The sequence below is a fragment of the Labrus bergylta genome, chromosome 7, assembly GCF_963930695.1.
Source record: "Labrus bergylta chromosome 7, fLabBer1.1, whole genome shotgun sequence".
In the NCBI taxonomy this organism is placed as follows: domain Eukaryota; kingdom Metazoa; phylum Chordata; class Actinopteri; order Labriformes; family Labridae; genus Labrus; species Labrus bergylta.
Window position 1 is genome coordinate 6,663,144 of NC_089201.1, and position 27,904 is coordinate 6,691,047.

At 41.9% G+C, this 27,904-nt stretch overlaps 3 protein-coding genes and 1 non-coding gene across 6 annotated transcripts; 3 read left to right on the forward strand and 1 right to left on the reverse strand.

Annotated features, from left to right (window-relative positions):
- Positions 1 to 236: 236 nt before the first annotated feature.
- Positions 237 to 10,443, forward strand: fanci (FA complementation group I). Of its 2 annotated transcripts, XM_020640832.3 has the most exons (38): positions 237 to 379; positions 493 to 592; positions 685 to 757; positions 836 to 966; positions 1,082 to 1,235; positions 1,369 to 1,426; positions 1,788 to 1,829; positions 2,040 to 2,163; positions 2,269 to 2,354; positions 2,451 to 2,583; positions 2,672 to 2,749; positions 2,869 to 3,005; positions 3,298 to 3,478; positions 3,597 to 3,684; positions 3,797 to 3,927; positions 4,013 to 4,083; positions 4,238 to 4,352; positions 4,466 to 4,588; positions 4,821 to 4,889; positions 4,988 to 5,089; positions 5,177 to 5,371; positions 5,710 to 5,831; positions 5,917 to 6,078; positions 6,339 to 6,518; positions 6,612 to 6,778; positions 6,888 to 6,964; positions 7,084 to 7,200; positions 7,282 to 7,333; positions 7,413 to 7,540; positions 7,953 to 8,018; positions 8,121 to 8,217; positions 8,308 to 8,492; positions 8,597 to 8,653; positions 8,732 to 8,791; positions 8,882 to 8,956; positions 9,152 to 9,247; positions 9,427 to 9,528; positions 9,670 to 10,443. In XM_020640832.3, the coding sequence occupies exons 2-38, from the start codon at positions 500 to 502 to the stop codon at positions 9,730 to 9,732; spliced, it is 3,990 nt and encodes a 1,329-aa protein (XP_020496488.2). In that variant the 5' UTR covers positions 237 to 379; positions 493 to 499; the 3' UTR covers positions 9,733 to 10,443. The 2 variants fall into 2 exon arrangements, with proteins under 2 accessions (XP_020496488.2, XP_065812690.1); XM_065956618.1 differs by having other exon boundaries at positions 9,427 to 10,443.
- On the reverse strand, positions 9,264 to 22,326 carry polg (polymerase (DNA directed), gamma). Of its 2 annotated transcripts, none has more exons than XM_065956619.1 (23): positions 22,263 to 22,326; positions 20,076 to 20,673; positions 19,762 to 19,957; positions 19,473 to 19,640; positions 19,186 to 19,332; positions 18,986 to 19,065; positions 18,674 to 18,856; positions 18,456 to 18,589; positions 17,978 to 18,101; positions 17,657 to 17,881; positions 14,606 to 14,723; positions 14,385 to 14,465; positions 13,883 to 13,996; positions 13,629 to 13,789; positions 13,218 to 13,271; positions 13,015 to 13,132; positions 12,527 to 12,662; positions 11,679 to 11,925; positions 11,473 to 11,595; positions 11,200 to 11,368; positions 10,802 to 11,010; positions 10,539 to 10,699; positions 9,264 to 9,902 (listed from the first exon to the last, which is right to left on the reverse strand). In XM_065956619.1, exons 2-23 carry the CDS (start codon positions 20,645 to 20,647, stop codon positions 9,838 to 9,840), a joined length of 3,585 nt encoding a protein of 1,194 aa, XP_065812691.1. In that variant the 5' UTR covers positions 20,648 to 20,673; positions 22,263 to 22,326; the 3' UTR covers positions 9,264 to 9,837. The 2 variants fall into 2 exon arrangements, with proteins under 2 accessions (XP_065812691.1, XP_020496500.1); XM_020640844.3 differs by lacking the exon at positions 22,263 to 22,326 and adding an exon at positions 21,533 to 21,586.
- Positions 21,800 to 21,872, forward strand: trnar-ucg (transfer RNA arginine (anticodon UCG)). Its single transcript has one exon. It is a non-coding gene; the product is annotated as a tRNA-Arg (tRNA).
- On the forward strand, positions 22,036 to 24,421 carry LOC109989192 (Golgi apparatus membrane protein TVP23 homolog A-like). Its single transcript, XM_020640853.2, has 7 exons — positions 22,036 to 22,169; positions 22,281 to 22,403; positions 22,648 to 22,792; positions 22,928 to 23,017; positions 23,125 to 23,253; positions 23,351 to 23,479; positions 23,572 to 24,421. Exons 1-7 carry the CDS (start codon positions 22,126 to 22,128, stop codon positions 23,596 to 23,598), a joined length of 687 nt encoding a protein of 228 aa, XP_020496509.2. The 5' UTR covers positions 22,036 to 22,125; the 3' UTR covers positions 23,599 to 24,421.
- The last annotated feature ends 3,483 nt before the right edge of the window (positions 24,422 to 27,904 follow it).

Here is a 27,904-nt window from a genome sequence, read left to right on the forward strand (position 1 = left end):
TAAGAGGGGTTGCCAGTTATGTTAAAAAACGCGTTTTCTACTTAATGTTTAATTTATCGTGTAACTCAAAGTATACGATGGAAATATAACATGTTTGATTCATTTCTCAAATTATTTGTGGTAGCCCAAAATATGTTTTGTACATACATTGTACAAATGACTGTTAAAAGTTGTGTCAAAGTGATTATTAATGCACTGTATCTGGGGCAGAGTTTCGATCTAATGTGGCAACCAAGAAGCAAAACAGGAAGTAATCGCTGGCGGGAATTTCATTACGTGTTACCAATGACACCGGAGAATTAACTTGAGCTTTCCCCGCACAAGTTTCATAAATATAAATTGAAAGTAAAATTTAAACTTTTGCTGACGACAAGCAGAGGTAAAGATTTCATTTTTGCATGTAATTTATAAAATTTAACATTTATCCTTCGCAACAAGCCTTTTGAGCTTTACCACAAATCCATTCGTGTCCATGCTTTTTCCACTTTGCAGGTCGATTATGAAGGCTGAAATTGATAAAATAGTTACTTTGTCGGATGGCGACAGTACAGCTGAACTTCAGAAATACCTGTCCTCCCTTTCAAACGACGAGGTAAACATATCTGATCAAAATACACATCGCATTTCAAAAAAAAAAAAAATGCCGCTGTCCAATTCTTCCCCTTCTGTTATCCCCTTTTCTAGCTGATTACTGTGATTACTAATGGTGCATTAAAGGGTAAAAAGGTCGGTTCCATGATCAAAGGCATATTTAAGGGTAAGTACACTGCATTGTTTTAAATGTGAAACATGGTGTCCAGTTCAATCACAGTGAAGTGTCTGCTCTGAAATGTAGGCTCACCCTCCAACTCACCTGAAGGGTCAAACCGGAGACTTCTGGTTTATCAACACTGCATCCCTCTGTGTGAGTCTGGGGATCTTCAGACAGAGGTGGCAGCTGATATCATTGGACTGCTGATGCTGGAAGTAATATAAAAACTTACTATGAAGCTTTTTCATATAAGAAACCACATTGTACTAAGTGACCTCTATTGACTGAAGTGTCTGACCTCCCACTTTCTCTCTTAAATGTTACACACAGACTCACACACTTACTGGATCCTGTCTTGCACAACTGGCATCTCTTTTTGTTGACGCCATTAAGGTGGGGAAAATGGGCAGTGGGAAGTCTCTGGAGCTTTTTCCCACTGTCCTTACTGCTCTTTCAGCATGTGACGCCTTGTCTTATGGCAAAGGTAAGTGCGCACTTCAGGCCTCAACTACTTTATTATTTGATGTTATATAAGAACCAGTTACATCTCTGAGGTGTCTTGTGAATGACAATGAAACTCAGTCTCTTGACGTTTGCTTGTTTTATTTGAACTTTAGGCGAACTCAGTGGTGAGGAATACAAGAAACAGCTGATCAACAGTCTTTGCTCAAGCAGGTCAGGACTTATTAGATATACAATTTTTACATGCCTGGGCTATTTCTCTTTATAAGGAAGTGTTGCCAGTGTTTCTCATTAGCATTTATCATAATGACAGCATATCTACTCTCCTGACTGAGATAAAATATTTAAATTGAAACTATATTGAAACTTGTATTCTACTCGCTGACAAACTGTGAAATGTAGTGATTACATCCCGTCCTGTTTTTATATTTCTTGTGCTTTCTTATAATGATATGGACCTATGGGTCTGATATAAAGTAAAGTATAGGTGAGTATATAAGTTGAAACTTTGGGAAATGGATCAGTAACAATCACAATGTTGATTTGCATCTATTCCTGTTTATTATGTATACAGATGGGACCCACAATGTGTTATTCACCTGACGACCATGTTCAGGTAAGACCATAAACCATCACATTCTTAGATACTGATCAGTTCTCCAAAGACTAATCACATGTTGGCACTTTGCAGTAACTTGTCCTTTCTTTTCTTATTTATTTTACGATGGTATCACGTTGCAAACTCCCAATATTTTCTCCGCGTGCTTCCTCACATCGCATAGAAAATGAGTCAGCAGTGTGTTTTTTTGTGTCTACCTTGTTGTAGAGATGTGCCCTTGTCATCGGAGGAGCTGCAGTTTGTGGTGGAGAAGGTTCTGAGGATGTTCACCAAACTAGATCTACAGGAGATCCCACCACTGGTCTATCAGCTGCTACTTTTGTCTGCAAAGGTACATTTGTGTGTGAGACTCAACATCTTTCATTTCAACTTTTCATCATTCCTTCCTCTTTTTTGTATTATCTTAATACCTGTGCTTCACTTTCATGCCTGATAGGGTTGTAAGAAACAGGTCCTGGAAGGAATCATTGGTTATTTTAAGGAACAAGACATTCGCCAGGAAGAAGAGCAGAAACATGGAGAGTGAGTGGCTCTTGCAACATACTGTATTGAATCTCAATTTTAAAATGCCAACTTTCTTACTTCATGATTGTTGTTTTCCTCTGCTTTGACGCTAAGGAGTCTGGATCTAGAGGTTCAGTCCATCCCTCAGGACCAGTTAAGGCATGTGGAGGGTACTGCTATTCTTCACATTGTGTTTGCTGTACGACTCGACCATGATCTCGGGAGAGAATTTCTTAAAAGCATTAAGGTTATGCAGAACTCAGCTCTCTTTGTTAGTGATGTTATTTTGATTACATTAAGAGTGTGCTATAAATCTTATGATTGTATTTCCACAGACATCTTATGGGGACTTGTGCCCTTTCCGTGTTGCCCTGCTGCTTTCAGTTGCACGTATCCAGCGTTATGAAGAGCAGGTGAGAAATTTGGACTTTTCCCCTGTGCTCTTTTTGATTAAATATATACTTTTTTATTCTTACTTTATTCAATCCTTTTCTTTTTGCTTCATTCTTCCCCCATTCCCTGGTTTGGGTAGGTGTTTGACCTTTTGAAGGGGGCAATCATCAAGAGCTTCAGAGATGAGCAGCTGCAGCAGGGATCAAAGTTCCTGCAGGATCTCCTGCCTGGACACTGCAGTGTGGCTCAGATGATACTTGACACAGTCAACAACAGGTGAGACACCTTTCAACCTTTATTACAAGAACTATAATACAGCTATTAATGTGTTGCCCCAAATCATGCGGTACACCAGTTTAGATTATACAGATTATTTTTTCAGCCTTACATTTAATTAAAACATACAGATCAGAAAAATATATTTTTAAACATTGCCTCTAATAAACTGATAATCTTTCAAGTGGAAGTACAAAGTGAGGATATACTACTTAATCTTCTCTCAAATCTCAAGGACAGTAGCGTCTTAATTCATTTTCTCCCCATGACTTCGTCTCCCCCACCTGTGCAGTGTGTTTGGTTGGGATCATGTGACCCATGGGCTGGTGCAGTTGGGATTCTTCCTTATGGATAACTTTGGACCCAAACCTGGACCTTTTGGAAAGACCACAGAAGTATCTACTTCCATAGCCCGGACCCCAACTCAGCTAGCATGCAAGCTGGGGGGACAGGTGCTCCTGCATGGTTTTAAGGTAACATTTGATGTTTCTTTTATTAAAGTATCACAAAATGGAAATCGCAGACATTATTGACTACATGTTTACATTCTGTTTTCTTCTCACTGGAGTGTATGTGTTTCTCCTGTAACAGATGCACGAGCCTATTAGAGGAGAGATCCTAGAGCAAGTCTTGAATCGATTGGTCTCCAAGACAGCCTCACCTGTCAGTCATTACTTAGGTAATACGACGTCAGAGATATCAACCCCTAGCTTTTAGATTTACAGTAATAATGTATTAGACTAGTAAGAACCTACATTCTAACTTGTTCTTTTCTGTGTCTGTTTCACCAGACCTTTTCTCTGACATCGTCATCTCTGCTCCCATGATCCTCCTGGAGTCATCCTCAAAAGTGACAGAGACATTTGACAACCTGTCATACCTGCCCCTGGCCACTGTCCAGGGTCTGCTTAAAGCCGTTCAGGTACCTAAAAACACACACATGTACACACAAGGTAGATGTTTGTTTGTTTTGTTTGTTATTTATTTATTTTCTGTTTAATGTCCAGCCCCTGCTAAAGGTCAGTATGTCCTTGAAAGACGCTTTGATTCTAGTTCTCCGTAAGGCCATGTTTTCCAGGTGAGTACTGCTTTGCTCTTTGATTTTTTTTAGAGGAGTTAATGGATCACAAAACTGTCGAAGCATTTCATGGTTTAACAGTAGTTACAAGGAAAGGCAGTTTAACATCGCTAATCAAGATCTTGCATTGGTCTCCCCCTTGACTCTCTAATAGCCAACTGGATGGCAGGAAGTCTGCAGTGACTGGCTTCTTGTTGCTGTTAAAGAACTTCAAAGTGTTGGGTAGTCTGGCCTCCAGCCAGTGTAGTCAGGCAGTCTCCTCAAGCCAGGTATGGGCCCACATATACTCTTTGTGTTCTTTGCATAGATGCTTCTACACATGGGGAAAAATATCTGTGCAGGTATCTGCAATTTTTAACACAATAACCGTTTGCTTGAACAGATCCAAGTGGATGTTCATTCTCGTTACAACTCTGCTGCCAATGAAGCCTTCTGTCTGGAAATCCTAAGCAGCCTGCGTCGCTGCCTCAGCCAGCAGGCTGATGTGCGCCTCATGCTCTATGAGGTTAGAGTTTGTTTTTTTGTGTGCCTGTCTATAAGTTCATTTTTAAAATGCAGTATGTTGCTGAACTAAAAGTGTTATTTGAGCAACATGCTGCTTTTTCAATTAATAAAGATAAAACTTACTTACTCCTAAGTCAGCATCTTTTATGTATAGAAATCTTCAACTACAGACATTTTAAATGAAGCCTCTAAACATTTGTATTCTTTGAAGTGCAACATCTTTTCTCTTTCAGGGTTTCTATGATGTTCTTCGCCGCAACTCTCAACTTGCAAGCTCCATCATGCAGACCCTCTTGTCCCAGGTATGCCTGTTATCAAGTGCATGCTGTATTATGCAAAAAAAAATCCTGTTTTTTGAGCTGTCTTTTATGCGGCTGGCTTTGTCATGTTTGAACTATAGCTGAGGCGATACTACGAGCCTGAACAAGACCTTCTACCCCCGGTGAAACTGGAGCCGTGCATCACAGCTCTCGGAGACCAAGTCTACCTGCAGGAGCCTCTGGTACTCTTACCTGCTGAGTCCGATTTTACCACTGTGTTTTTCTTCGGTGTCAATGTCGGACTTAAATATTTTTTGTTCCCCTTTCAGGCCCACCTGTTGAGTTGTACTGTACACTGCCTGTTGTCGCTGCAGAACATGCGCCAGTCAGCCCGCGCCAATGTTGAAGACAGCGATGATGAGGCCGAGGAGGAGGAGGAGGAGGGGTACCTGTCCGAACTGCAGACAATCCTAGAGAGCATGACGCGACGCATGACCAAGAGTGAACTGGAGGACTTTGAACTGGTATTGTAGACAGAATAAACACTGTGGAAATGACAGACACACAACTACACTGAATGACTTTCAAAGGTTTTGCAATATTTACTTTCTGTTTAAAAGCAGGAGAAACCTTTTACTGCTCTTAGAAATGATGTGTCTGAGTAACTTTTCACTAGGCATAAAACGTATGATGTAGTGGGATTGAAGACAATATTGGGCACCCTTATCAATTGTGCATACATATATATGTGTGTGTGTGTGTGATGAGTCCATTAGTGTGAATCCCCTGACTAAAATGAAACCATATGTCCCGAGTTTAAGCCGTGCATTTTTACTGTATATTCTGTCTCTGTGTTTACCAGGACAAGTCAGCTGAGTTCTCTATGGGATCCAGCGTTGGGGTTAAGAATAACATCTACGCTGTGCTGGTGATGGGAGTGTACGAGGTCCTCATGGAGTTTAGCTTTACTAAAGCAAACTACAGGTAACAGCCACCTTTTCTTTTGTGTGGACAGGACACTGCCGAGCATAAATGTTGGCGATGTGTTAATAAGAACTCTGTGTTGTAGTAAAAGCCACTTTGAGGAGCTCTTGGAGTTGTTTAACCGCTACCACAAGCTTGCTGAGATCCTGAAGGAGAAATCCGGGAAGGGTCGTGGTCCCATGCAAAAGACCCCCCGCAGTTTGCTCTCTTTGGGCTTCATATCAACTCTTCTCAGCGTCCTCTTCAGGTAAAAGCTTACGCTGCCTATGTGAACATTGCTTGTTGTAAGAGTAACTGGGACATTCTGAATGAAAATACAACTTTTTATTAGCTTGATATAGCTTCATCTGAAAATAGCTCTTGTACATGATAAGGTCCCTGGCCCAAGCCCAGCGGAATGACAGTAAAACTCCATTGAAATAAGGGTTGATATAAAAGCAAGTAGTAAAAACAAATAAACTGCAGAACTAAAGAGTTGTGATTCTTTTTTTCATGTCTTTTTTCCAGAGACAGTACTCAGAGCAGAGAGGAGGCTCTCTCAGTGCTTCGCTCCAGTGGAGAGTTTGTGCGTTATGCTCTCAGTGTGGCTGTGCAGAAGATCCAGCAGCTGGAGGAAACTGGACATGCAGAAGGCCCAGATGGACAGAACACAGACAGAACTTTCCGGTTCCTTTGTGACATGACAAGGTTTGAATCCCTCGGCCCTCATACACGGTATCATTTCAGAATATGTACCATGTTGTGTTGTCTGTAACATCACTTGTGTCATTTCCATCCCAGTGTGCTGATGTGGCGTTACACCAACATCCCGAGCACGGTGGAGGATGCAGGGAAGAAGGAGAAGCGCTCCAGCCTGTCTCTGATGTGTCTGGAAGGCTTGCTGAGGATCTTCACAACCTGCCAGCAGCAATATCCAGACAGAATGTCGCAGCTCCTCTCCACCATGGGTCAGACAGGAGCACTTTTAAAACTGTTGAAAGCGTCGACGTTAAGGTATAACACTTGAGTGGATCATAGGAATTGTTTTTATTTTATTTTTTTTGCATTCTTCTGCAGACGTCTCGGAGGTCAATGAAGAGCCAGACGGCGGCAGTGCTACAGAGATGAACTTCTTCTACATCAGACAGTTTCAGGTGAATCTTTGCAAAATATCATATTGTGTCTAGTTTTTTAAAGATAGAAATGTAGCCTGCACTCTTCAACCCTTTCAGAGTGTCTTTACTCAGCTGCGGTGTCCTCTGTCTGTCACTAGAGGGCGCTGTTCACTCAGTTAAGTGGCGGTGAGGAGGATTTTAACAGCAAAGAGGCTCAACTACTGGTTAGCATTTTGAGTGTGCTCTCACGTCAACTAAAGCCATCCTCCCAACAGGTAGGTGTATTCTGAAGTGCACTTTATGGGGGGGGGAGGTAACTGTAGTACTTTTACTACTAAACAGATCTCTCTTCACAGTTTGTTCAGATGATCACATGGACTGTGAAAGTCTGCAAGGAGACCAGTTTTGGTGAGTGACAGTATTATTTACTCTCTGTGTCTGTGTGATGTGTTGTAAGTCGTGTTCTGATCATTTTTCTCTCTTTCAGAGGATCCACCTTTCTCCAAGGGCCTGCTCTCTCTTCTCTTCAGTCTGCACATTCTCTACAAGAGTCCTGTCAGCCTGCTGCTGGAGCTCTGCCAGGACATCCACAGCCAACTGGGAGACATTGATCAGGTACACACGGCACAGAAACAATATTGAGAGAACCATCAATCTGTTTCATCTCATTTTTTTTAACATTCTAGTTATTTGTTAAAACTGGAAACACATAAAGGTATGTCCGCACCTTTCTCAAAGACTGCTCAAATCAAACTTTGAACTCTGTCCCATGTCATTCCAATTGAAGCAGTATTAAGGGATTAGTGACTCTGACTGCTACGAACACTTAGCTGTTGTGGGTAACAGTTAAAATGTAGAACTTTTCCTGCAATAAGTGCTACATTTTTTTAATTATCATGATCAAAACAATCAACAATCATTTGTTTGACTGTAACCTCTTAAAAATAACCAAATACATTTAGCTGCAATGACTAAGCCAGGGTTTAAACATACAAAATGTATTCTCCTTTTTCTTCTGTACGACCAGGATGTGGAGGTGGAAAAACAATCCCACTTTGCCATTATCAACATGAAGACTGCCACCTCAGCAGCGGTAAGTATTTCATTATTTTTTATAGCGTGTAATTCGCTCTTGACACTAATACATGAGAATCTGTTTGTTCTCATCTGCATTTATTTAAATCTCCCACTGCAGCTGCTGGTCCTGTCTCAGGTTGGCCGAGTGCTCGATGAAGTGGACTGGCTGATTGCCAGAAAGAAAAGCCAGGCATCCTCTCACAAATTGGGCTCAGGTGAGAAGCATTTCCACACTGGAGCTCAGTTGTCTTTTGGGGGTGAGAGGAACTAAAGTTTCTGTGTCGTGGTGCACATTCTGTTTGTAGGGGAAGCCACTCAGACAGCAGGCCAGCAAGATCCAATAGAGAAAGCTGTGACCCTGCAGCTCGGGACTCTTTTGACGGCATTAAACGAGTTGGTGCAAACGGCTCTGCTACCTGGCACCGGCACCATCACACTGCTGAGAGAACTGAGCCGCACATACACCATCCTCACCACACTTGTCAAATATGTGCGTAAATTGTCCGTTCGGTGGTCTCAATATGAAAGTAGAGTTTTTAAATTGTGTCTTGTGTGAGATTTATTTCCTTCCTCCTGTCTTTTTCTTTTTTTTAGTACATCCAGGTGTGTGCCAGTCAGCACAGCGCACTGCCAGCACGCTTTGAGAAGCTGGTAAGTCGGAAGTGAGGTTTCTCTTTTTGGATCCTGTAGTACGCCTTATGTCGTATTAACAGTTAGCTTTCTGTGCAGGTCAAACTGTCTGGCTCCCACCTGACGCCACAGTGCTACTCTTTCATCACATACGCACAGGTACAACACACGCTGTTTTTAAATTAAAATATTGCTGTTCTGTTGAAGATTTTCATGCACTATCTCAGAATGTGTGTTTTTGTCCGTCAGAGTGGAGAACTCAGTGGTGGAGGTGCAGATGACAAGAAGAAAAAGAAAAGGACTGAAGTGAACACTGCTGCCTCAGTATGGACATTTACTTCTTTTTATGTTATGGGACTGGTTAAGGAGATTGTTTATAGCTATATATATATTTATGTTCTGTTTAATTGTCTATCATGAAATATGTCTACACAGCATTTGAACACTTCTGAGGCTCAAACAAACCAGTTTAAATAAAACCCTTCAGAGTCTGTTAATCCAAGATTTTTCTCTTGGTAGGCTAAACTTCTGCGAGAGACAAAAGCCATCCCTAACGTGATCTTCGGCATTGAGCAGTATGAGAAATTCCTCATCACCCTCTCGAAGAAATCAAAGGTATTTATATACATGATACATTGAAGCAGTTTATAAAATGTAATTCTTGAAAAACATGAAGAAACTTTTTTAACAAAGATGAAAACGCCTTTTCCCAACACAGTCAGTATAGAATCATCAGAGACAGGCCGGTCATATACTGTGTTTCAGCAACGTGTGTGTGTATTTACGCTTGTCAGGTTAATCTGATGCAGTACATGAAGCTGAGTACCTCAAGAGATTTCCGCATCAACGTTGCTACTCTGGACGCAGCCCTGCAGGAGCAGCACGACAGTGATGAGGTAAATTATAGTGTTGGGTTCATAGTCTCTCTCATACTCTCTTTTCTCACACATTCACACTTCATTTGTGAACACTCTCCAATTCAGTAGTTTTCTCTTGACTGAGAGCTCTGTGCCGGTGTTGTCTTCTTTCCCTTTCAGCCCACAGAGTCACAGGAAGCAGAGGAGACACAAGAACCCAAACAGAAGAAGAGAAAAAAGTGAGGCCCCCCCCATCCTCAGTAGTGTTCAATGCACATGAATCTCGCTGGCCTTGAATTGAAGTCGCTGCTGAACTGTTCTGTTACGAGAAGCTCAGCCCACAAAGCTCTATCTCTTTTTGTTCAGAGAGCCTTTAGTGATGTCGATGATTTGGTAAATGTCCAGGGCCTCACCTGTGGAAAGTTTGCATTTAATATTAACAATGTGTTTGTGTTCCTTTAGTAGTAAAATAAACAAGTCATTTGTATACGACATTTCATTTCACAACAAGGTTAATCTCACTTCTAAACGTTCTTTTTCACTGTAGTTTATATCCTCCATTATTAGACCAATGTGACTTATGTTTAATGACCACACTTCTTGTTTTAAAGATATTATGGTTGTAGCTACGTAATGGGAAGATGTGGATCTATGTTTTCAGTACACATACATGCTTCCTGAGGACATTTTCAAACTTTGTAAAGTGCTTTAAAGAGGCTGAGATGAATGCAGCACGCGCTCCAATATTTTTCTTCTTGTTCCGTTTACTCAGACTTTTATGAATGTTTGTCTTTAATTGTGTCTCACATGGTATTTAACCTTTTCAGTAAGGATATAAACTGAGACTATGTTGACAGAATGTGTGTACATACTACAAAGCATCCACAAATTAAAAACGATGCTCTGTTATTTCAATTTTCCTTCTAATAAGGTTATAAAAAGCATTGAATGTGATTCATTCTTTTTTGCATTTTATGTGTATCCGACCGTGTATATAACATCTCATACTACAGGAAAAAGGAAATAATGACAAAGGTGTGCAGACTCACCTGGTGGTAGTCCGTATCTTCGTTCAAGACCTGTGGGGTTGGAAGGGGTCACACAGTCCATGTTCACCTCCTTCCTCAGACACTGGTCGATATCAACAGAACTGAAGAACGCTACCGACTGAGGGAGGTCCTGCATGCCTAACGCATGCGAGAATATACTCCTACAGGAGACAGAAGCACACAATCAGCCAGCCGACAGGTTTTTTTTTTTTGTCTGTTCTGTAACGTATATTTTCACAGAATAAACTGAGCGGAGAGCCGACCTCGTGAGCAGGTTGGTGATCTGAAGTGCCAGCGCAGCTCGGTAACGGTCCTCGCTGCAGACAAGGTACCGCACCTCGTCGTGTATGCTGATGCAGAAGCGGCCGTCGATGTCATGCTCCTCAAAGAGCCACTTCATGGCCACCAGCATCAGGTGTAGGTAGTCCACCGCAGAGCTCTGCACCACCCAGTTCACTCTGCTCGTAATAAACTGACAATAGAAAAATGGCATCGTCTTATTAGACAAAAGAAGTTTTGCGAACCATAATGAACCTGATCAAGCCTGGACTCTTCATTGACAAGGTCTTTGGCACAGCAGGCTCTTGATGTGGTCTTATCATGCCAGTTTAATGGTTTACTTCTAAGAGCTGGTCTATCCTGCTGATCAGCACTGCCTCACCTCATCCTTTACCGCTTTGGGCTCCAGCGCTCTGCTAATTCTGCAGCCTAGAACAGGAGTGGCTGGTTGGGCTGAATGTGCGATGCTCTCCAGTTTATTGAACATGTCCGACTCTGTTCCTCCTCCCCACAGACGTTTTTCCACCATTTCCCACCTCTTGCGCCGAGAGCTTTGGGATAAGAGAGAGTGAGAAATCAGGGACCTCAGGGAATGCGGGCAAACACTTTTTCACACTCAGATCTGTGTATATTAATGTTTTTCTCTCTTTCTCACCTCTGTGAGGCCAATCTGGTGATCCTCCGCAACTCTTCCAATGTGACACTTCCATTTTCCTCATTCTCCACCTCTATACCCAGCTCATGAACCAGCCACTTGCCCTCCTCTGAGAGATTATATCTGACAAAACATATGAACTCAACAGTCCATCTGGAATCACCTTTGCACAAAAAAAACGACATCATTTATATTCAACTTGTTACCTGCGTATTCCCTTTGTTAAAGCGTACATCTGCCTGGCCTTGCTAGCAGCTTCTGCCTGACTGAGCCGGTGGTTAAACTGCATCAGTAGCCTCTCAGCGAAGGGTTGTCCCGCACCATAAATGCGTCCGTAGTTGAACACTTTAGCGTGCTCTCGGCTGATGCCCACAGTGTCAGCAGTGCGGCTGTGCAAGTCAGTGCCCTGACTCTTCTTCCCCTGAAGGGTCATCCAGCCAAACGCTGTACAACCTGAAACCAGCAGACACACGTGCTGTTATTTTACATCAATTCTCTTACTGACAATAATGACTAGCCCTGCCCCATTCTCTTTCCCTCTCCCTGTATGTGTCTTCTCTGAATTTCTTTGTCAACACACCATGTTCATGAAGTCACTTAAAGGGCAACTTCTGTTTGGATTAGTTTTACTCCTTCGTCAACATACGCAGAGCCATGTGTTAAGGTTTCTTTATGACTTGTTTAATCAAAAGCATCAACACAGATGTGCTTTTATTACTGACTAACCAGCTAAAGTTATAACACAGCAACATAATGTCGGCCTATATTACACTAGAGAGGTCCCAGAAATCAGTACATTTAGAAGAGGGTGTAATGATTGTTCCTCTGCAGTGTGTAATTTCAATGAACAGGTATAGGAGGGAAATTGATGTGAAATGGTCCGCTAATTCATCTATCACATAAAAAATAAATACAAATTTAAAATGCTTAAAGAAGTTGCCACGTATTTTTGAGGCCATTATTATACCTGTATGGGCCACTCAAGTAAAGTTCCTTCATTAAGTGATTTTTAAGCTTCAAAGAGGTCTAGGTTTTAAAAGGGGAAAAATCTCACCGTGCATGCCAGCAAAGTGAGCCTCTCCCAGCACAGCAGCAATCCACAGTTCCTGAGAATCCACGTCGGCTCCCACCAGGTGATATCCAGGAGGCACCTGCACCATGGCTTTTAGCTCACTGCCGACCCGATCCTTCTGTAAATGTAAGAACAAGATTCCATCGTTGTCATGATTAATGTGACATGTGCGATGTTCAAACAATAACCCCGACATTTCCATTTCCTTTCACTCTGTTACCTCATAGCGTGGCGTACAGCGGTCAAAAAAATGGAATTGCTCCCCGTCTAGCAACACCTGACACCCCAGTGATAGTTTCTACCTATACAGAGTTTCACCTTAACCTAAAGTCGACACCTGCTGGAACAATTTGTGTTTGCACTTCCTAAACATGGCTCCTACAAACACACTTCCTCCGCTAGCTAATAGATGCAGCTTGGTTCAAACAGGTAGCAAAGTCATGAGGATGTGATGTGTTCTCCTTTCTCACCCGAGCATTACTCGCAGTCAGCCACGTTGGCTCCACAGCCCTTCTTGTTACCGTTCCAGCGGTGATGACCTGAGGTAATATGGCACCATACTGGCCCTCCTCATCAAACTCTTTGTGCCTTTGGGAGACAGAGAGGTTGTTATACACAGCAATGACTACATGGCCAATCAATAAATACAGAAATACAGATATTACAGACAAACCTGCTGACGGTACGAGGAAGCTCTCCCTTTCGGAGCCACAGCATCATCTGAGAGCTGTGAGGAGAGACAGAAAATGTGTTCACCATCTTTAAAATAATAACTTTTAAAAAAGCATGTTTATAACCCCAAGCTGTAAATAACAAGTTAAAAACAACATAACCACAAAATCCTAAAGATAAAATAAGAACAGTGGTAAAAAATAAAATCTAACTGAAAATAACAAAGATGTGGAGATGTACTCCAAAAAAGTGATCCAATAAATATAGAAGCAGCACACATAGACCCCGTGAAACAGAGACAGAGAACAAAGAATATCTATAAAGCAACTTAAAAAAAAGAGTATTTTTCAATCAGCTGATTGATGGCAGTGGGGAGTGAATTTAATCACCCGATAAGATGAAGGAGGAGTACCTTATACGTTTATGGGCGTTCCTCCAAAAAGAGATCATTTTGTTTATCTCCAGAGCTCGCGTCGCGTTGGTTCCACCCCGTCCTGCCCTGAGAGTACCGTCCTCCATCTTGGACAGGAAGTCTTTTGAAAAAGGGCTGCCCACGTTGTTGTGATTTCCATCCTGAAAAAGTGAGACGTTGATAGTAACTCATTGTTGGGACAATCAGCTCGTGCCTCTTATTCAAGACGCTCTAGGAAAACAGAAAAAGTTCACCTTATGAGGCAATTTGAAGAACCAGCATCCAGGGATATCTACATCGCTGTAGGGTCCGTTTCCATGGTGATAATGGCAAGGACCTCCCTTTTGGACGTGATGTGAATCTTTGGGCTAATGTGCGATACAGTGTGAATTATTTCATACAGCACATCACAGTTACCGATATGAACTTTCAAGTCAGTGAAACAAGAAACACAATAAAAATCACAACACTCAATCCTGTTGGACTACAGAGGTTTCTGTAAATATAATATAGTAATATAGTAAATAAATGAATAGTGCAGTCTGCTCTTGATGTGTGCTTTAAGTGTCATGAGATACGTTTTGTGTTGATTTTGCCTAAAAATATCGTATGATAATTTGAGATAGTGTCAAAGTATTTTTAAAATGTAATTAAAGACCCTGTAGTGTTACAAATGTTTATAATAAAATGTAAAAAAAAAAAAAAAAGAAAGAAGAAAGCGTCTTCTGAATGACTTCAACAATTTCATCCACTCACTCTTATCTTCTTCTCCCCATTTTTCATCATCTTGACTCCATTTTCCTCCGTCAAACTTTCCAGGGAGCCAAACTCCTCCACCTTCAGATGAGGCAAGAAAACACATCTCAGTCAAGACACACAACATTCACGTCAGAGGATTCAGATCATTTTTATAGTGAACTTAACTATTAGAATATGTGATGAATCTTCACCACTAAAAGTCACAGAAGTAAACACACCTTTGCCCACACTGTGCTGTCAGTAAACATGAGGTCGTCTGAGGGCCCACAGTCCAGATATTCCGGCTGCCTTTTACTGTTTTGCTCACAGTACTCTTTGTAAACACTCTCGATAGCTCTGTGGGACACAACAAAGATGAATGAATGAACATGTCTGCTCCTCGTGTCCGCACTGAGCTCGGGGAAAGGACCGTTTATTTTTGCTACCCGCTCTGCAGGGAACTTTCTCCAAAATGACTTCTTAAAAGACAAAAAAAACACGAGACCATTGCCAACCAGTGCTTTTGTTTTTGAATTGTAATCTGTGATCACGACTCTGCACTTTATCTGCAAACCAATTTGCACATTGTAATTGGTGTTGCTCTGAACTTATTGTTTGTGAACTCTTTCTTCATCATGTAATGTTTATCATGACATGTGCTGCTGCCCTCTTGGCCAGGCCCTCCTTGTGAAAGAGATCTTGATCCCACTGGGTTACTTACCTGGTTAAATAAAGGTTTAATACATTTAAAAAAAAAAAAACATACAACATACCTGTAAAAATTTAAGACTAAATCTTTACGAGCTCATATCTTAAAGAGGACATATTATCCCTCTCCTCCACCTTTTCAAACAGTCCCCTGTGGTCTAAATGAAACATCTGTGCAGTGCTTTGGTCAAAAAATAACCGGACACTTTAAGGACAGCAGAGACGCGCAGAGCCTGTGGCGTGGTATCCAGACCATCACGGACTACAAACCCAAGCCACAGACCTGTGACAGCAACACCTCTCTGCTGAGCGACCTCAACAGCTTCTTTGCCAGGTTTGAAGCACACAACAGCACGCCCCCACAGAAGACAACCCCCCCCTCCCCATGACCAGACCCTGTGCCTGACTGCAGCCAGCGTGAAGAGAACCTTCTCCAAGATCAACACCCGCAAGGCTGCAGGTCCAACAACATTCCTGGCCGTGTGCTGAAGGACTGTGCAGAGGAGCTCAAAGATGTCTTCACAGACATTTTCAACGCTTCTCTGAGTCAGGCTGTTGTTCCGTCGTGCTTCAAAGCCACCACCATCATACCCGTTCCAAAGAAGCCCTCACCATCCACTTTCAATGACTATCGACCCGTTGCACTGACCCCCATCGCCATGAAGTGCTTTGAAAGGTTAGTCATGGCCCACATCAAATCCACCCTCCCCGCCACCCTGGACCCCTACCAGTTTGCATACCGAGGTAACAGATGCCATCTGTTCTGCTCTTCACCCAGCCCTCACCCACCTGGACACCAAAAACTCATACGTCAGAATGCTGTTCATAGACTTCAGTTCAGCATTCAACACCATCATCCCTCAGCAGCTGATCGGCAAACTGCACCAGCTGGGGCTCAGCACTTCCCTGTGCAACTGGCTGCTGGACTTCCACAGCGAGAGGCCTCAGACAGTGCGGGTCGGCGGCAGCAGATCAAAAACCACCGTCATGAGCACGGGGGCCCCCCAAGGTTGTGTGCTCAGCCCCCTGCTCTTCACGCTGCTGACCCACAACTGCGCTCCATCCTTCAGCAGCAACCACATTGTGAAGATTGCGGACGACACAACAGGATGGAGGTCAGCCAACTGGCCACGTGGTGCAAAGATAACAACCTCTTCCTGAACGTCGACAAGACCAAGGAGGTTGTTGTCGACTTCCGGAGAGTCCCCACTCCTAAACCCCCACTGACCATCGACGGTGCTGCTGTGGAGAGAGTGAGCAGCACCAAGTTCCCGGGGGTTCACATCAGTGAGGATCTCTCCTGGACAACCAACACCACATCACTGGCCAAGAAGTCCCAGCAGCACCTCTACATCCTCCGCAAGCTGAAGAGAGCACGAGCCCCCCCATCCATCATGTGCTCCTTCTACAGAGGCGCCATCGAGAGCATCCTGACTAGCTGCATCACTGTGTGGCTTGGGAGCTGCACTGCTGCCAACTGTAAGACCCTGCAGCGCACAGTGAAGGCTGCTGAACGGATTATTGGTGTCCCACTCCCCTCTCTTCTGGACCTCTACGGTACCCGCCTCACCCGCAAAGCAACCAGCATTGTGCGTGACCCCACCCACCCCTCACACAGCCTCTTCAGCCTCCTGCCATCGGGGAGACGGTACCGCAGCCTGCGGGCCGGCTCCACCAGAGCTTCTTCCACCAAGCTGTCAGGAAGCTTAACTCTCTCCCCTCTCTTCCTTCCCTCCCCTCTGCCCCCATGAACGCTGGACGTTGAAACCCCCTCCCGTTTGCCACCAAGAACTCTGGACTAATAACTCTGAAGCTAACTATTCAAAAGTACACTCAGTTTACTGCACATTGCACATATTGCACAAGTTTACTTTTTCTTTAAATTTTATTTTATTTTATTTACCATTTTGTACCTTTTGCACAATTTAGAATTTATTACTGTAAATATTATTTATCTTATTTTTACCTCATCTTATTTTATATATTTTACCTTATTTTGGTTGTATTGCACCGCGGGACGGAGACAAACACAATTTCGATTCCACTGTATGTCTGGCATATTTTGAAACTGACAATAAAGTTGACTTTGACTTTGAAAAAAATAAAAAATAATGAATCAAGCACCAGAGGAGGTCTGTGACTCAGTATAAACCAGCTCTCTCAGAACGCTCCGTTTTGGTGTGTGTGTCTCTTTAAATACAATGACCCCCACTGAGGTTTCCTGTTAGACATCACTCCTCTGTAGCGAGAATAAAAATGGCGGACCTGTGCTAAAGTTTTGTTCTCGGCTGGGGATGGGGTCCAATGGCAGAGATATCAGGGGAGGGGAGGGGATTTTTTTTTTTTTTTTTTACCAGAATCCAGCTTGTGATATCACAAGCTGAGCAAATTTGAAACGGATCATTTTTCTCTGTGTTGTAAGACTTATGCAGACCATAAACAAAGGACTGGATGGATTTATTTCACATTTTGTGGGTCAGTAGACACTCAGGTTACCTAAAAATATATGTTCAGAAACACTGTAACAGTGGATTTTTCATAATTTGTCCCCTTTAATGTTGTAACCTTGGTGTATACAATACCTGTGTGGGCACACAGGCCCTGTGTTTTCCTCCTCAGATTCCAGGTTATCCCTGCGCCCAGGTACCAGGTAGCCCCAACCATGTTTCTCTGTGTAATGCAGCGGGAAACCATCCCACGTTAAACCCATGAGTTTAGGCGTCAGTCTCATCTGCAGGCTGATGAGGCTGGCACCAGGCGACCAGCTGTCGTCCTCAGACATCTTCTCACACAGCTTACGATACCACCTGAGGGTCACAGAGAGGGCAGAGGAGGATTTGCTGTACTCTGCAAACAGAGGTAAAAAATAAATAAATAAATAATAATAATCCAGGTGATTTTACCCCGGGTGTCCAGGCAGATGTTGCCGTCTCTTGGGAAGTCGATTCACAGTTTCCTTCAGATTCTCCACCGCCAGCCTGCTGGGACACGGGCCGGCAATCTCTTCTTCAGAGGGTGGACCTGGGTCTGGTATCAAAATGAACCCTTTTGTTTTAATAATTCAACAATATGTTGGAAACATCATCCAAAAATAAGAGGGGTTAGAAACTGCTCATTTTGGGTAATGTTAATCCTGAGTCTGTGTTTTTAACAGCTGTATTTAAGCTGTTTCTTTTGTCTCCTTTGACTTTTACATATTTTATTCATATTCATATCTGTTTGTTTCGTTAAAACATTTTAGTCTTGCAGAGTTGTATCTATTGTTGTAAATGTTTGTTTCTACTTCTGTATGTTCTGTCTAATTTTTGAATCACTTTGGGCAACATGTTTGTATGAAAGGTGCTTTTTAAAACAAGTTGAGCTGTGCGCTTGTTCTCATACCTTCTTCCCAGTCTGGAAGAGGAGTAACAGTTCTTTTTTCAGCAGCTTTTTTCTTCTTGCTCACAACTATTTTCTTCTGCTTAAACTCCTGAACATCCCACTCAAGATCCCAAAGCCAGGGGTCTTCTTTAAATCTAAAAAAATAAAACAAAAAACAAAACATAAAACATAGCTGTGCTACGGAGAGAAACACGGCCATGAATACGTGCTCTTCTCACCTTTCATCCTGCAACAACTGGCAAGCATCATCTGCTAAGGCCATCAGAGACTTCTTCATCTCTCTCTGGAGCTCTTCATAAGTGTCCTCCGAATATTCCAGGTAACGCCCCCAGTTTTGATTGACTGGGAGGTAACTCACCCCCATCTCCAGCATTCCAGCAAACGTCACAGGATGAGGGCACCTTACGAAAGATGAAAGAAATAGTTTAAATATGCAAATGGTGAAGAAAGTTGAATCACTTGTTTTTGTCTGGGCAATTACTACATATATTAGCTGAAGGAAAATGTATGTGGTTTGGGGGGCTTCTGACCTCTCCAAGAAGAGCGGTAGCTGTTCTGTAAAGACCTGATGTGTGGCTTCAACATCCAGGGCGCAGTACTGCATCAACTCCTGTAGAGGTCAGCAGAGGCAAAATGATCAGTCACTTTATGATGATGCAACTTTTTAGAGAACACATTTGATGGATGGTTAGTTAAAACTTAAAAACAGGATTTCTCATAAACCTCCAACCTGAAAGTTGTTCCTGACATCCACCATGCTCCCCTTGACAAAGGTCTCTCTGGCCTCTTTCTGCAGCGGCGGTCCTCCCACATACAGCGCATGGACATCAGCCAGGTTATTGATACTACTAATATTCACCCAGTCCCAGGAGCCTATCTGTACACAAGAACATCATGCCAAAAAAAAAAAAAAAAAACAACCTAAGGAAAAAGATCCTGAAAAAATGTCAACTTTGCTGCAACTTTACCACAAATAAGCGCTGCTGTAGCTAAAATATAGTCATAAAAGACACAAACCATTGGGCCTTCCCTTTTCTGCCCAGCTTTCCTGATGTGCTGCTTCACCTCCTGAAGACCCTTCCTTTTTCCCAGTTTGTTGGCCATCCACAGTACACGCTGAAACCCGGTAAGACCAGAGATGGCCATGTGAAGGCTCATGGTGTCCATGAAGCGAACCTTAGAACCCTTAGGGAAAGAAAACTATTGTTTTAACTGAACTGAAGTAAAAAAAATACTAATAAAACAGGCTTTGAACCAACGATAATGAAACAAGGACAAAACAAAATGACTGACTATGAATACTGACTTTGAGTAAGTATTGCTCTTTGATGTAAGAACGGTCAAAGCTGACGTTATGGCCAACTATGAGCCTCTTCTTCCACTGACCCCCAGGCGGACGGGCAGAGTTTAAAGGTGTCTCCAGGGGTATAAGGTCAGCTAGGGTCAGCTGGTTTGACCAGGTGTACCGCTCTTCAATCAGACGCTTACTGCACCAAGAGTACCTACAGTAGCAAGTGAGAAATATTAGCAGTGGGAATTTAACAATTCACATCCAATTTGAAAATGCTAATGCCACTGGGTATATATTTTTCCTTTACAGCCTTCTAATTTGTTTCTTACCAGTTAGTGGGAGACACAGCAACAGCAAGCGTTGGACATCTTCCTTCAGTCATGCACACCTCCACATCAAACACCAGCGCCGACTCCACAGGGAAATCCACCCTCTGACTCTCGCCATTTGGCCCATAGCGGGTCCAGCCAACTTCCCAGCTCCATTCCTGTGGCATTGGAGGGAGCTCAGCCCGGTGCAGCTCGGTGGCAGCCTCGAGGTAGGGTAGACTCTGTTTCTCCGCCAAGATTCGAAAGTGCTCGTCAATGTTTTTGCCATACATTCGGGGAAGCTTAAGCTCCACATCAGGTAACAGTGCAGTCTCCTTCCCCCACAGCTGGTGTTTCTGCAGGTGCTTGATGCTGCGCTCCACATCATCCTCTCTGTCCTCTGGTTCAAGGCCACGAAAGATCTGCTCATGGAGGTTCCGCGACAGCATCTGAATGTTCAAGCGGTTCAGGCGTGTCTCTGTGGACTCCTCGCCCTGAGAAGAGTGAGGTTTGGTGGAGTAGAGGGAGCGTAGGTACTTCCATCGCTGAGAGATGAGAGTCCTCTGCAGAGGACGACGCAACACATGCAGCATCACCTCATGTGGACTTCACACTGGAGCTGCAAGACACAATACAACATTAACATCAAAACAGTTTAGCCCCATTTTGTATCTCATTTGATGTGACTACCTGAAAACTGATGCAATACAACCAATTGAAGAAAACAGTTTGTTAAAAATTCTGCTGGAATGTCAGAAATAAAATAAAATGCTACAGAACTGCGTGAAAGTACGAAAATGTGTATCTGCTGCTCTTAAACCTGGGCAGAAGAACAGATTCCTCCAAGAGAGGATGGTCAGAGCAGATTGACCTTCATATAGCAAAGCTGCTGAGTGTTAATCGTTTTACTGGCTGTTTAGACTCATACTGGACAGATGATTTTAGGTGTGCACTAAAAGGTAACCATACTATGAGATAAAACTAAATGAAAAGTGAACTTAATAAATGATCTCTAGAATAAAACAATCAGTGTCTTGTCCACATTAAAAGTAGAGATTCTGCAGAGCCTCAGTGCAGCTTGCAGGTGTGTTGTGGTCATGATTCAGGTTTTTGTCAATGACTGTACCCAGGTACTAAACACAACATCCAAACACACCTTGAGTGTTTAATTGACTGTAGCACAGTACATCTAGGTACTACACAATGCAGTCACCTTGTTTAAATGGGTTCAAAGCCAACCTACTAACTTGTGTTTACCAACATTTCCACCATGATCGTCCTTGGGGGAACTGTTGCTAATTGTTGAGCAACAAAAACATAATACTCGCTGTTTAATCATAAAGTCGCTGAGTTTGTTAGGCACAGCGTCGTTTCAATTAAAATAAAACACCTCAAACGATCTGTCGTATAATGTTTCACAATGAAGTTCTCAATCAATATAATATAAAAAGGTCTAGTTTGTAGCATAGATGGGCTACCTCAGCATGATGCTTTCCACTGGCCGCGGGGAGAAAGAGAAAGCGTGAGCGACGCCAAGCGGTACGGATGACTGCATGTTTTGTTCTTGTTTTTTTAAAACAACAACTTCACGTAGTGTTTCATTGATAAATGGATAAAGACTACAGAGGAAATCTGCAGCATTTATACTAGACTTATGTGCAAATGCGGATCTTCGGATCTATAACTGTACACATTGCCCTTAACATTACGTTAATATCTGATATGCTCAAAGGTGGTATATAACCGGCCGCGTGGCCTAATGGATAAGGCGTCTGACTTCGGATCAGAAGATTGCAGGTTCGAGTCCTGCCGCGGTCGCTCTTTTGCAAGTTCTTCTGTTGCTGACGATAATCCTAAATAGCACTGTTTTCTACTTCATCATTATAAGATCCATTAGACACATATGTAACTAGGTGAACAGGTTCCCTAAAAAAAATATTAAATATAAATGTCTTCCTGTAGACTACTTATGCCAACCTTAAAATGATTTCACAGCCAACCTTCCTATAGCCCATGCTGATTTGAACGAAGTCACTGAGGAAGCAGCGTCGGTCTTATTTCATTGCAACCCATGCCTTTTTCAAGCGCTGTTATACGCTCTGCTAACACCAAATGGTAGGCTATTGGCGTTGTTTTAAACATCTACGCAGGCACTCCCCTTTTTTTAAAATGTAATGTTTTAAATCGAGTCTGAATGTATGTATTTACCCTGTGTTTCATTTGCAGTGGGATGACTGATCCTGATTTTGTCGTTGCTTCTTGTCAGACGATGGCAGATGACACAGAGGATGTTGAGCTTGACTTAGCTCCTGGCGAGCAGGAGAGGGCGCACACAAGCTCTGTCATAAGGTGCTCTGCAGGAGAATTTTTCATCATGTAACCTCTCTTGCATTTCAGAGTTTTTTGCTTCAATTGATATAAAATGGACACAAAAATATATCCCAGATAGGAGATTTGCCATTTTTTAATTATAACAATGTGTTTTATGAGTTTATGTTCTAAATCTGAAGTTGTATATGCAAACAAAGTCTACAGTGTCTACCGCCATAGGCTACTCAATATGCTTATTTTCTCTGTGTGTATTTTATTCCAGACATCCTCTTGCCTCGTTTTTCCACCTGTTCTTCAGGGTGATCGCTATAGTCACCTATCTGTTCTGTGACTTGATCAGCGAGAACTTTGCTTCATGTTTTGTCCTGATCATCACTCTGCTCTCTTTTGACTTCTGGTCTGTCAAGGTGAGAGGTCGAAGAGGTCAGCAACTAGTCCCCCTTACTTTCCAAGGCCTCTGACCTTCCTTGCCCTGTCATGCATTTGAGTTTCCTAGACGTTTAACTTCATGTGTTGGGATTACTTGTTACTTTGTGTTTCAGAATGTGACTGGCAGACTGCTGGTGGGGCTGCGCTGGTGGAATCAAATCGATGAGGACGGAAAGAGCCTCTGGGTATTTGAGGCTAAAAAAGTAAGATTTTGTCATCAATATGGTCCAGCTCCTGTGCAGAAGAACACTGTGGGGGTATTAAACAAAAGGGCATTGCTATGTTTGTTTGTGTGTTTGTGTGTGAGCAGACCTCTCAGATCAATAACATTGGTACCGAGGCAGAGGCGAGGATATTTTGGCTGGGTCTCATCATCTGTCCTCTTATATGGACATTTTTCTTCTTCACCTCCCTCTTCTCCCTGAAGATTAAATGGCTGGTGAGACTCATATAGCTTGTGTTCATCCTCTGCGTATATTTGGTGGCGGTACATCACATAATGTCCCACTTTAATCCCAAATGTCGTTTCTCCCCAGTCACTTGTGGTTGCTAGTTTTTCCCTCCAAGTGGCTAATCTCTATGGTTACCTACGGTGCAAGGCAGTGGGAGAGGATGGCCAACCCCCAGACACCCGCTCCTTAACTGGACAGCAACTCCTGCAGTGTGTGAGTGACAGCAGCATTTAGCATGTAAAGCTGTTTTTTTCACACCACATGTGAACATTAACTCAATTATAACTACCATTTTCTTTTTGCAGCCAGACATCATCTTTGGGATATTTTGAAGGACTGACGCACTGTGTGTCTGGCACGCATGCTGCTGCCTGTTCAGTTCCCATGTTGTCTCTGGATCTGTCTTTTAAGTATGATAATAAAACACAAGTGCATTATACAACTTTTTCATGTCCTTAAAGATGTTGGTTAAACACCACATATTCACTGTGAAACAGATAAGCCATACTTTCTTGTGATTAAGTTTTAAAACATTGGTGAAGAGAGCACTGTACACACATGAGCCTAACCAGATGTAAGGATCTCTAAACTATTAGCATATAGAAAAGCCTACTGGAAGAACAGCCAGGTAGTGTGTCTTCAATGTTTGGTTGTAATTGATTCTTCTCCATAGACAACACTTCTCACACCTCTGATGAAGTGTTAGGCTTTAATAATGATCACCCAAGTTTGTTGAATATGCATATCTGTAGCAGGTCTGTATGTTATGACAGGCTATTACTTTAAAATGATCTTAAATGTATTTGAACACAACAAAATCCTTTAGAGTTTAATAGATAATATTTTTTACAATTATTTTTTTATGCATTTATTTCTGAGAATGATGTTCAGAAATATTGTTTTACGGTTAAGTTAGGCACTGAAATGCTTTTTAACTTCTCTGTGATTGAAAAAAAATCTTGAGCCAATTTGAGTATTTTGCTGATAAGCTCATTTGTTTATTCAGTAGCCTATTGTTTGGAATAGCTGCCTCTCTGTAAACTATTGTTAAGTTTTCGTTTCAAAAGCCAGACTCTTTTTAAGCCTATGGCTATCACCAACTCTGTTTCTCATCTGAAAAGACTTATTCAAACACAATGAGTAAATAGACATGATGAACAATCTTGTGTCATTTTCTGCCTCTGGTTTCGCCCACATTAACACGTTATGGCATTTTCTCCAGGCTGTACAGGTTTGGAGGGAACTGTTCATACTCTTGGCCCCTGTGCTCTCCAGCTATCACATACAAACCTGATACAAACTCACCAGTCTTCAAAGATGTTTTACTTAATCAGGATTGCACACTAACACTTGCTTTCAACCTGTGAAAACCTTTGAACTGAGTACAACCAGAGGCTATATTCCTGTGCTCGCTTATTAAACATTTGTTGGCATGTTAGTGTACTTTACCTACGGGTAAGTAAAACGATTAGGCCCGTTTATCAGGACTGCTCGAGGCTATCTCCTGTTGGATTTAGGGCTGCAGTGGCAGTGCTTGAATGGGCGTTGCAAATCTTTAAAATCAACCTTATTTTAAAACAGTTAAATAACAATTTCTTGAGTTTTGACCAAGTAGACACATCAATTTAGCTTACTTTGAATAGTGTACTAAAATCCAACACGTTTTTATCACGTAGCCTAATTTGAATTATATGTTTTATAACGTAATTATTAGAAAATAGAAAATAAATTAGAAATAAATATAACCTATATATAAGCCTAGGCCTACACAAGGTAAAGCAGTGTTATCCAAACTACTGATAAAGGTAGTGTAAAATGACCAACACACCCCATCACCACCACCTATCTTGCGGTAAGGAGTGGAGTGTGTGTGTGTGGGTGGTGGTGGGGGGGGACAATTTCGACTTTCAAGCAAACGTCAGTGAATCTTTTTCAAAATTAGAAACTTGGGCATTTACAATATTCAAAAGCTTTATACAAGTTACAAAGTAGACATGCGGTATAAGTAGGCTATATAGTTAACTGAAGGTTATGATGATCATACAAAGAAATCTGTTAGGAGTGAGACATCTTTTTGAATTCGGCTAGTCTTTGCTGGCGACGGACTCCCTGATTGGTCAGCTCGCCTCCATGGCTCTGGGATGACGTCAGTGCAGGAGTGAGTAGAGGAAGCGCGCAGCCTGGAGGAGAGGCAGAAGCTGGAGGACTGAGGATGAAGCTGGACTCACCTTACAGCATCAGCTCCTCTCACGGGCCCCGTGTTAACGCAGACAGATCAATCTGCAAAATTGATTACGACGAAAAGTTGAGGACTTTTCTCTTCAGAGTCTGCTCTGCTCATGAAACAGGTAAGAAACGCATCACGATTTGTAACAAAACGGATTAGCAAGGACAGCGTACGATTTTACCATCTTTGATTCTATTTTCATGACATTTCGTGTTTTACGCAGAGAATTGAGCGACATTGGAGAAGCTCTTTTGGTTTACCCTCTGGTTTGTTTTTTGTTTTTTTTGCCGGTGCTAACAAATTAATTAAACACCAGAAAGGGTCTGTTTAGGTCTTGGTTCCTGAACAGACCAAAAAAAAAAAACCTTGTTTGGAAAGTGCCAGAATACAACTCAACGCTCCTTGGCCTATTATCATGATTATAATATACAATTGTTTCTCTAATAGCTTAAACATTTAATCCTCGAGACGTGTACTAACCTAGTCTAGTTTTAGAAGAAGTAGGCCAACTCAAATTAAAAGTGGGGATTCGTTGCCCCCCTGAGAGGACCAAAGAGCCAAGAGCCAAATTAAAAAAAAATCTTAAAAACCCAGCTCAAATCAAACGAAGAACATATTTCAAAGGGTGAGATGTGGACCGTCTGTGAACCTGCTCAATGGAAACAGACATTTCTTTATTTATAACCTGCCTCAGGTTCATGGTCACACTGATGTATCTTCATCATGCAAAATAGGCTTTTTCAAACATTGTGCTCCTTATAAGCTGTAGGTTTCTAAACACTAGGATTTAAGGGGGGGGAAGCTTTATTAAGAGGATTAAGGTAACATTAGTTGTGTATAGACGTTTTTTAGGAACAGGCGTTCCTGAAAAAAGCTGATATAAAATGAAATGTTAGTTTTCCATATTACAGACCCGTCTTACACATGAACTTTGCCAGTAATTAACTATTAAATAATCTTTATTTCAGTGTGCAGGTTGATACTTCTGAATGCAAGTTAACACGTGAAATACAACAGGTTTTGTTTTTTATATTTGAAATTGCAGCCAGATTTAATCAAACATTTGTATATATTTTTTTAGATTGTGCTGTATTATTTACGGATAGAATACCTATGGAAATATAGTTCACTAATTCACTAGGCCCAACACACTTTATTCAGCCTATTCACACACACACCATACATTTTTAGGATGTTTTTCAAGTAGAATTCCAATTTAAATTACATTTACGAAAATGTAAGATTAATTAGGTCACTATTGTCAAGGCCTTGGCATAAACACCTGATATCACTGCAAGGAGACACGACGGCTGTAATGTGTAGTACTTTAACACTATTATGTGCTAGCTAAGATGTTGAAATTGAACGCACCTGACCCACGTCCTCCTGTCGTGCAGGTGTCGGGCTCGGCTGCTTTATTCCTCCTGCATTCATCTGAAATGTAAAATAATGATAATAAATAATGAAGAGTGAATCAGAGCTGTGTGTGTGTTTGAATACTACAGGCCTACCTAATGCGTCCTTACCTCCTTCTTTAGATGACGCCGACATCATGTCGAGCTGCAGCACGACACAGTGAGAGGTCTGTTTTTGTCTTTGGTTATCTAGCTGTATGAGTGTTAAATTCCTGTCATAAAGCTAGATAACCGAAAGTAGAAATGACTTCCATAACCCTGCATTCATTAAAAGGGACACCTCAGGCTTTGAACGCGGATTTTTGACTTCCACCTGTCAAAGGTAAGAACATGTTTTTGCAGTTTTTGAATTTCAAATGCAAATATTCAACATAGCATTGAGTGGTTTTGAATTCATTGTGTGAAGTGCAACATTTAAAAAAGATCATCTCACACGAGACATAATAACTGCTTAATATACCAGCTTCTTACAGAGAGTTTGATGTGGCTTTAGTTTAGTACAAGCCAGCCTAAACAAGCAAACAACTTAACTTGATCAAGACTTTATGTCCATTTATGTCCTCAAATCAGCTGCTGTAAGGCAACTGTAAAAAAAATTCCCAATCTTTCTCCATTTTAAGGCCTCCCAATTTGGAGGCTTGTGTTTTTATTGTGAGAAATAAACATTTAGCAATGCGTAATCATTTAGACCTTTAGTGTAGGACAGATCAGGGGAACATTAACAAGAGCTATGTTCCATTCAAGTGTCCCTGTGAGGCAGCATGCGCAATGTACCAGAAACCTGAAACTGAAGCACTTCAACCAAATTCATCCATCTTTCATTTTATTTTGTCTTTATTGGCAAATTTTGGTTTTCATTAGAGGTTTTTTTTTAGGATTTATTAAAGGTATCCTCTCGATTTATCTTTAACACTTCAGATCATAATTTTGTATTCATTTAATTATGTTTTGGAGGATTATTTTCATTTTCGTAAAAAAAAAAGAAAAAAAAGAAAG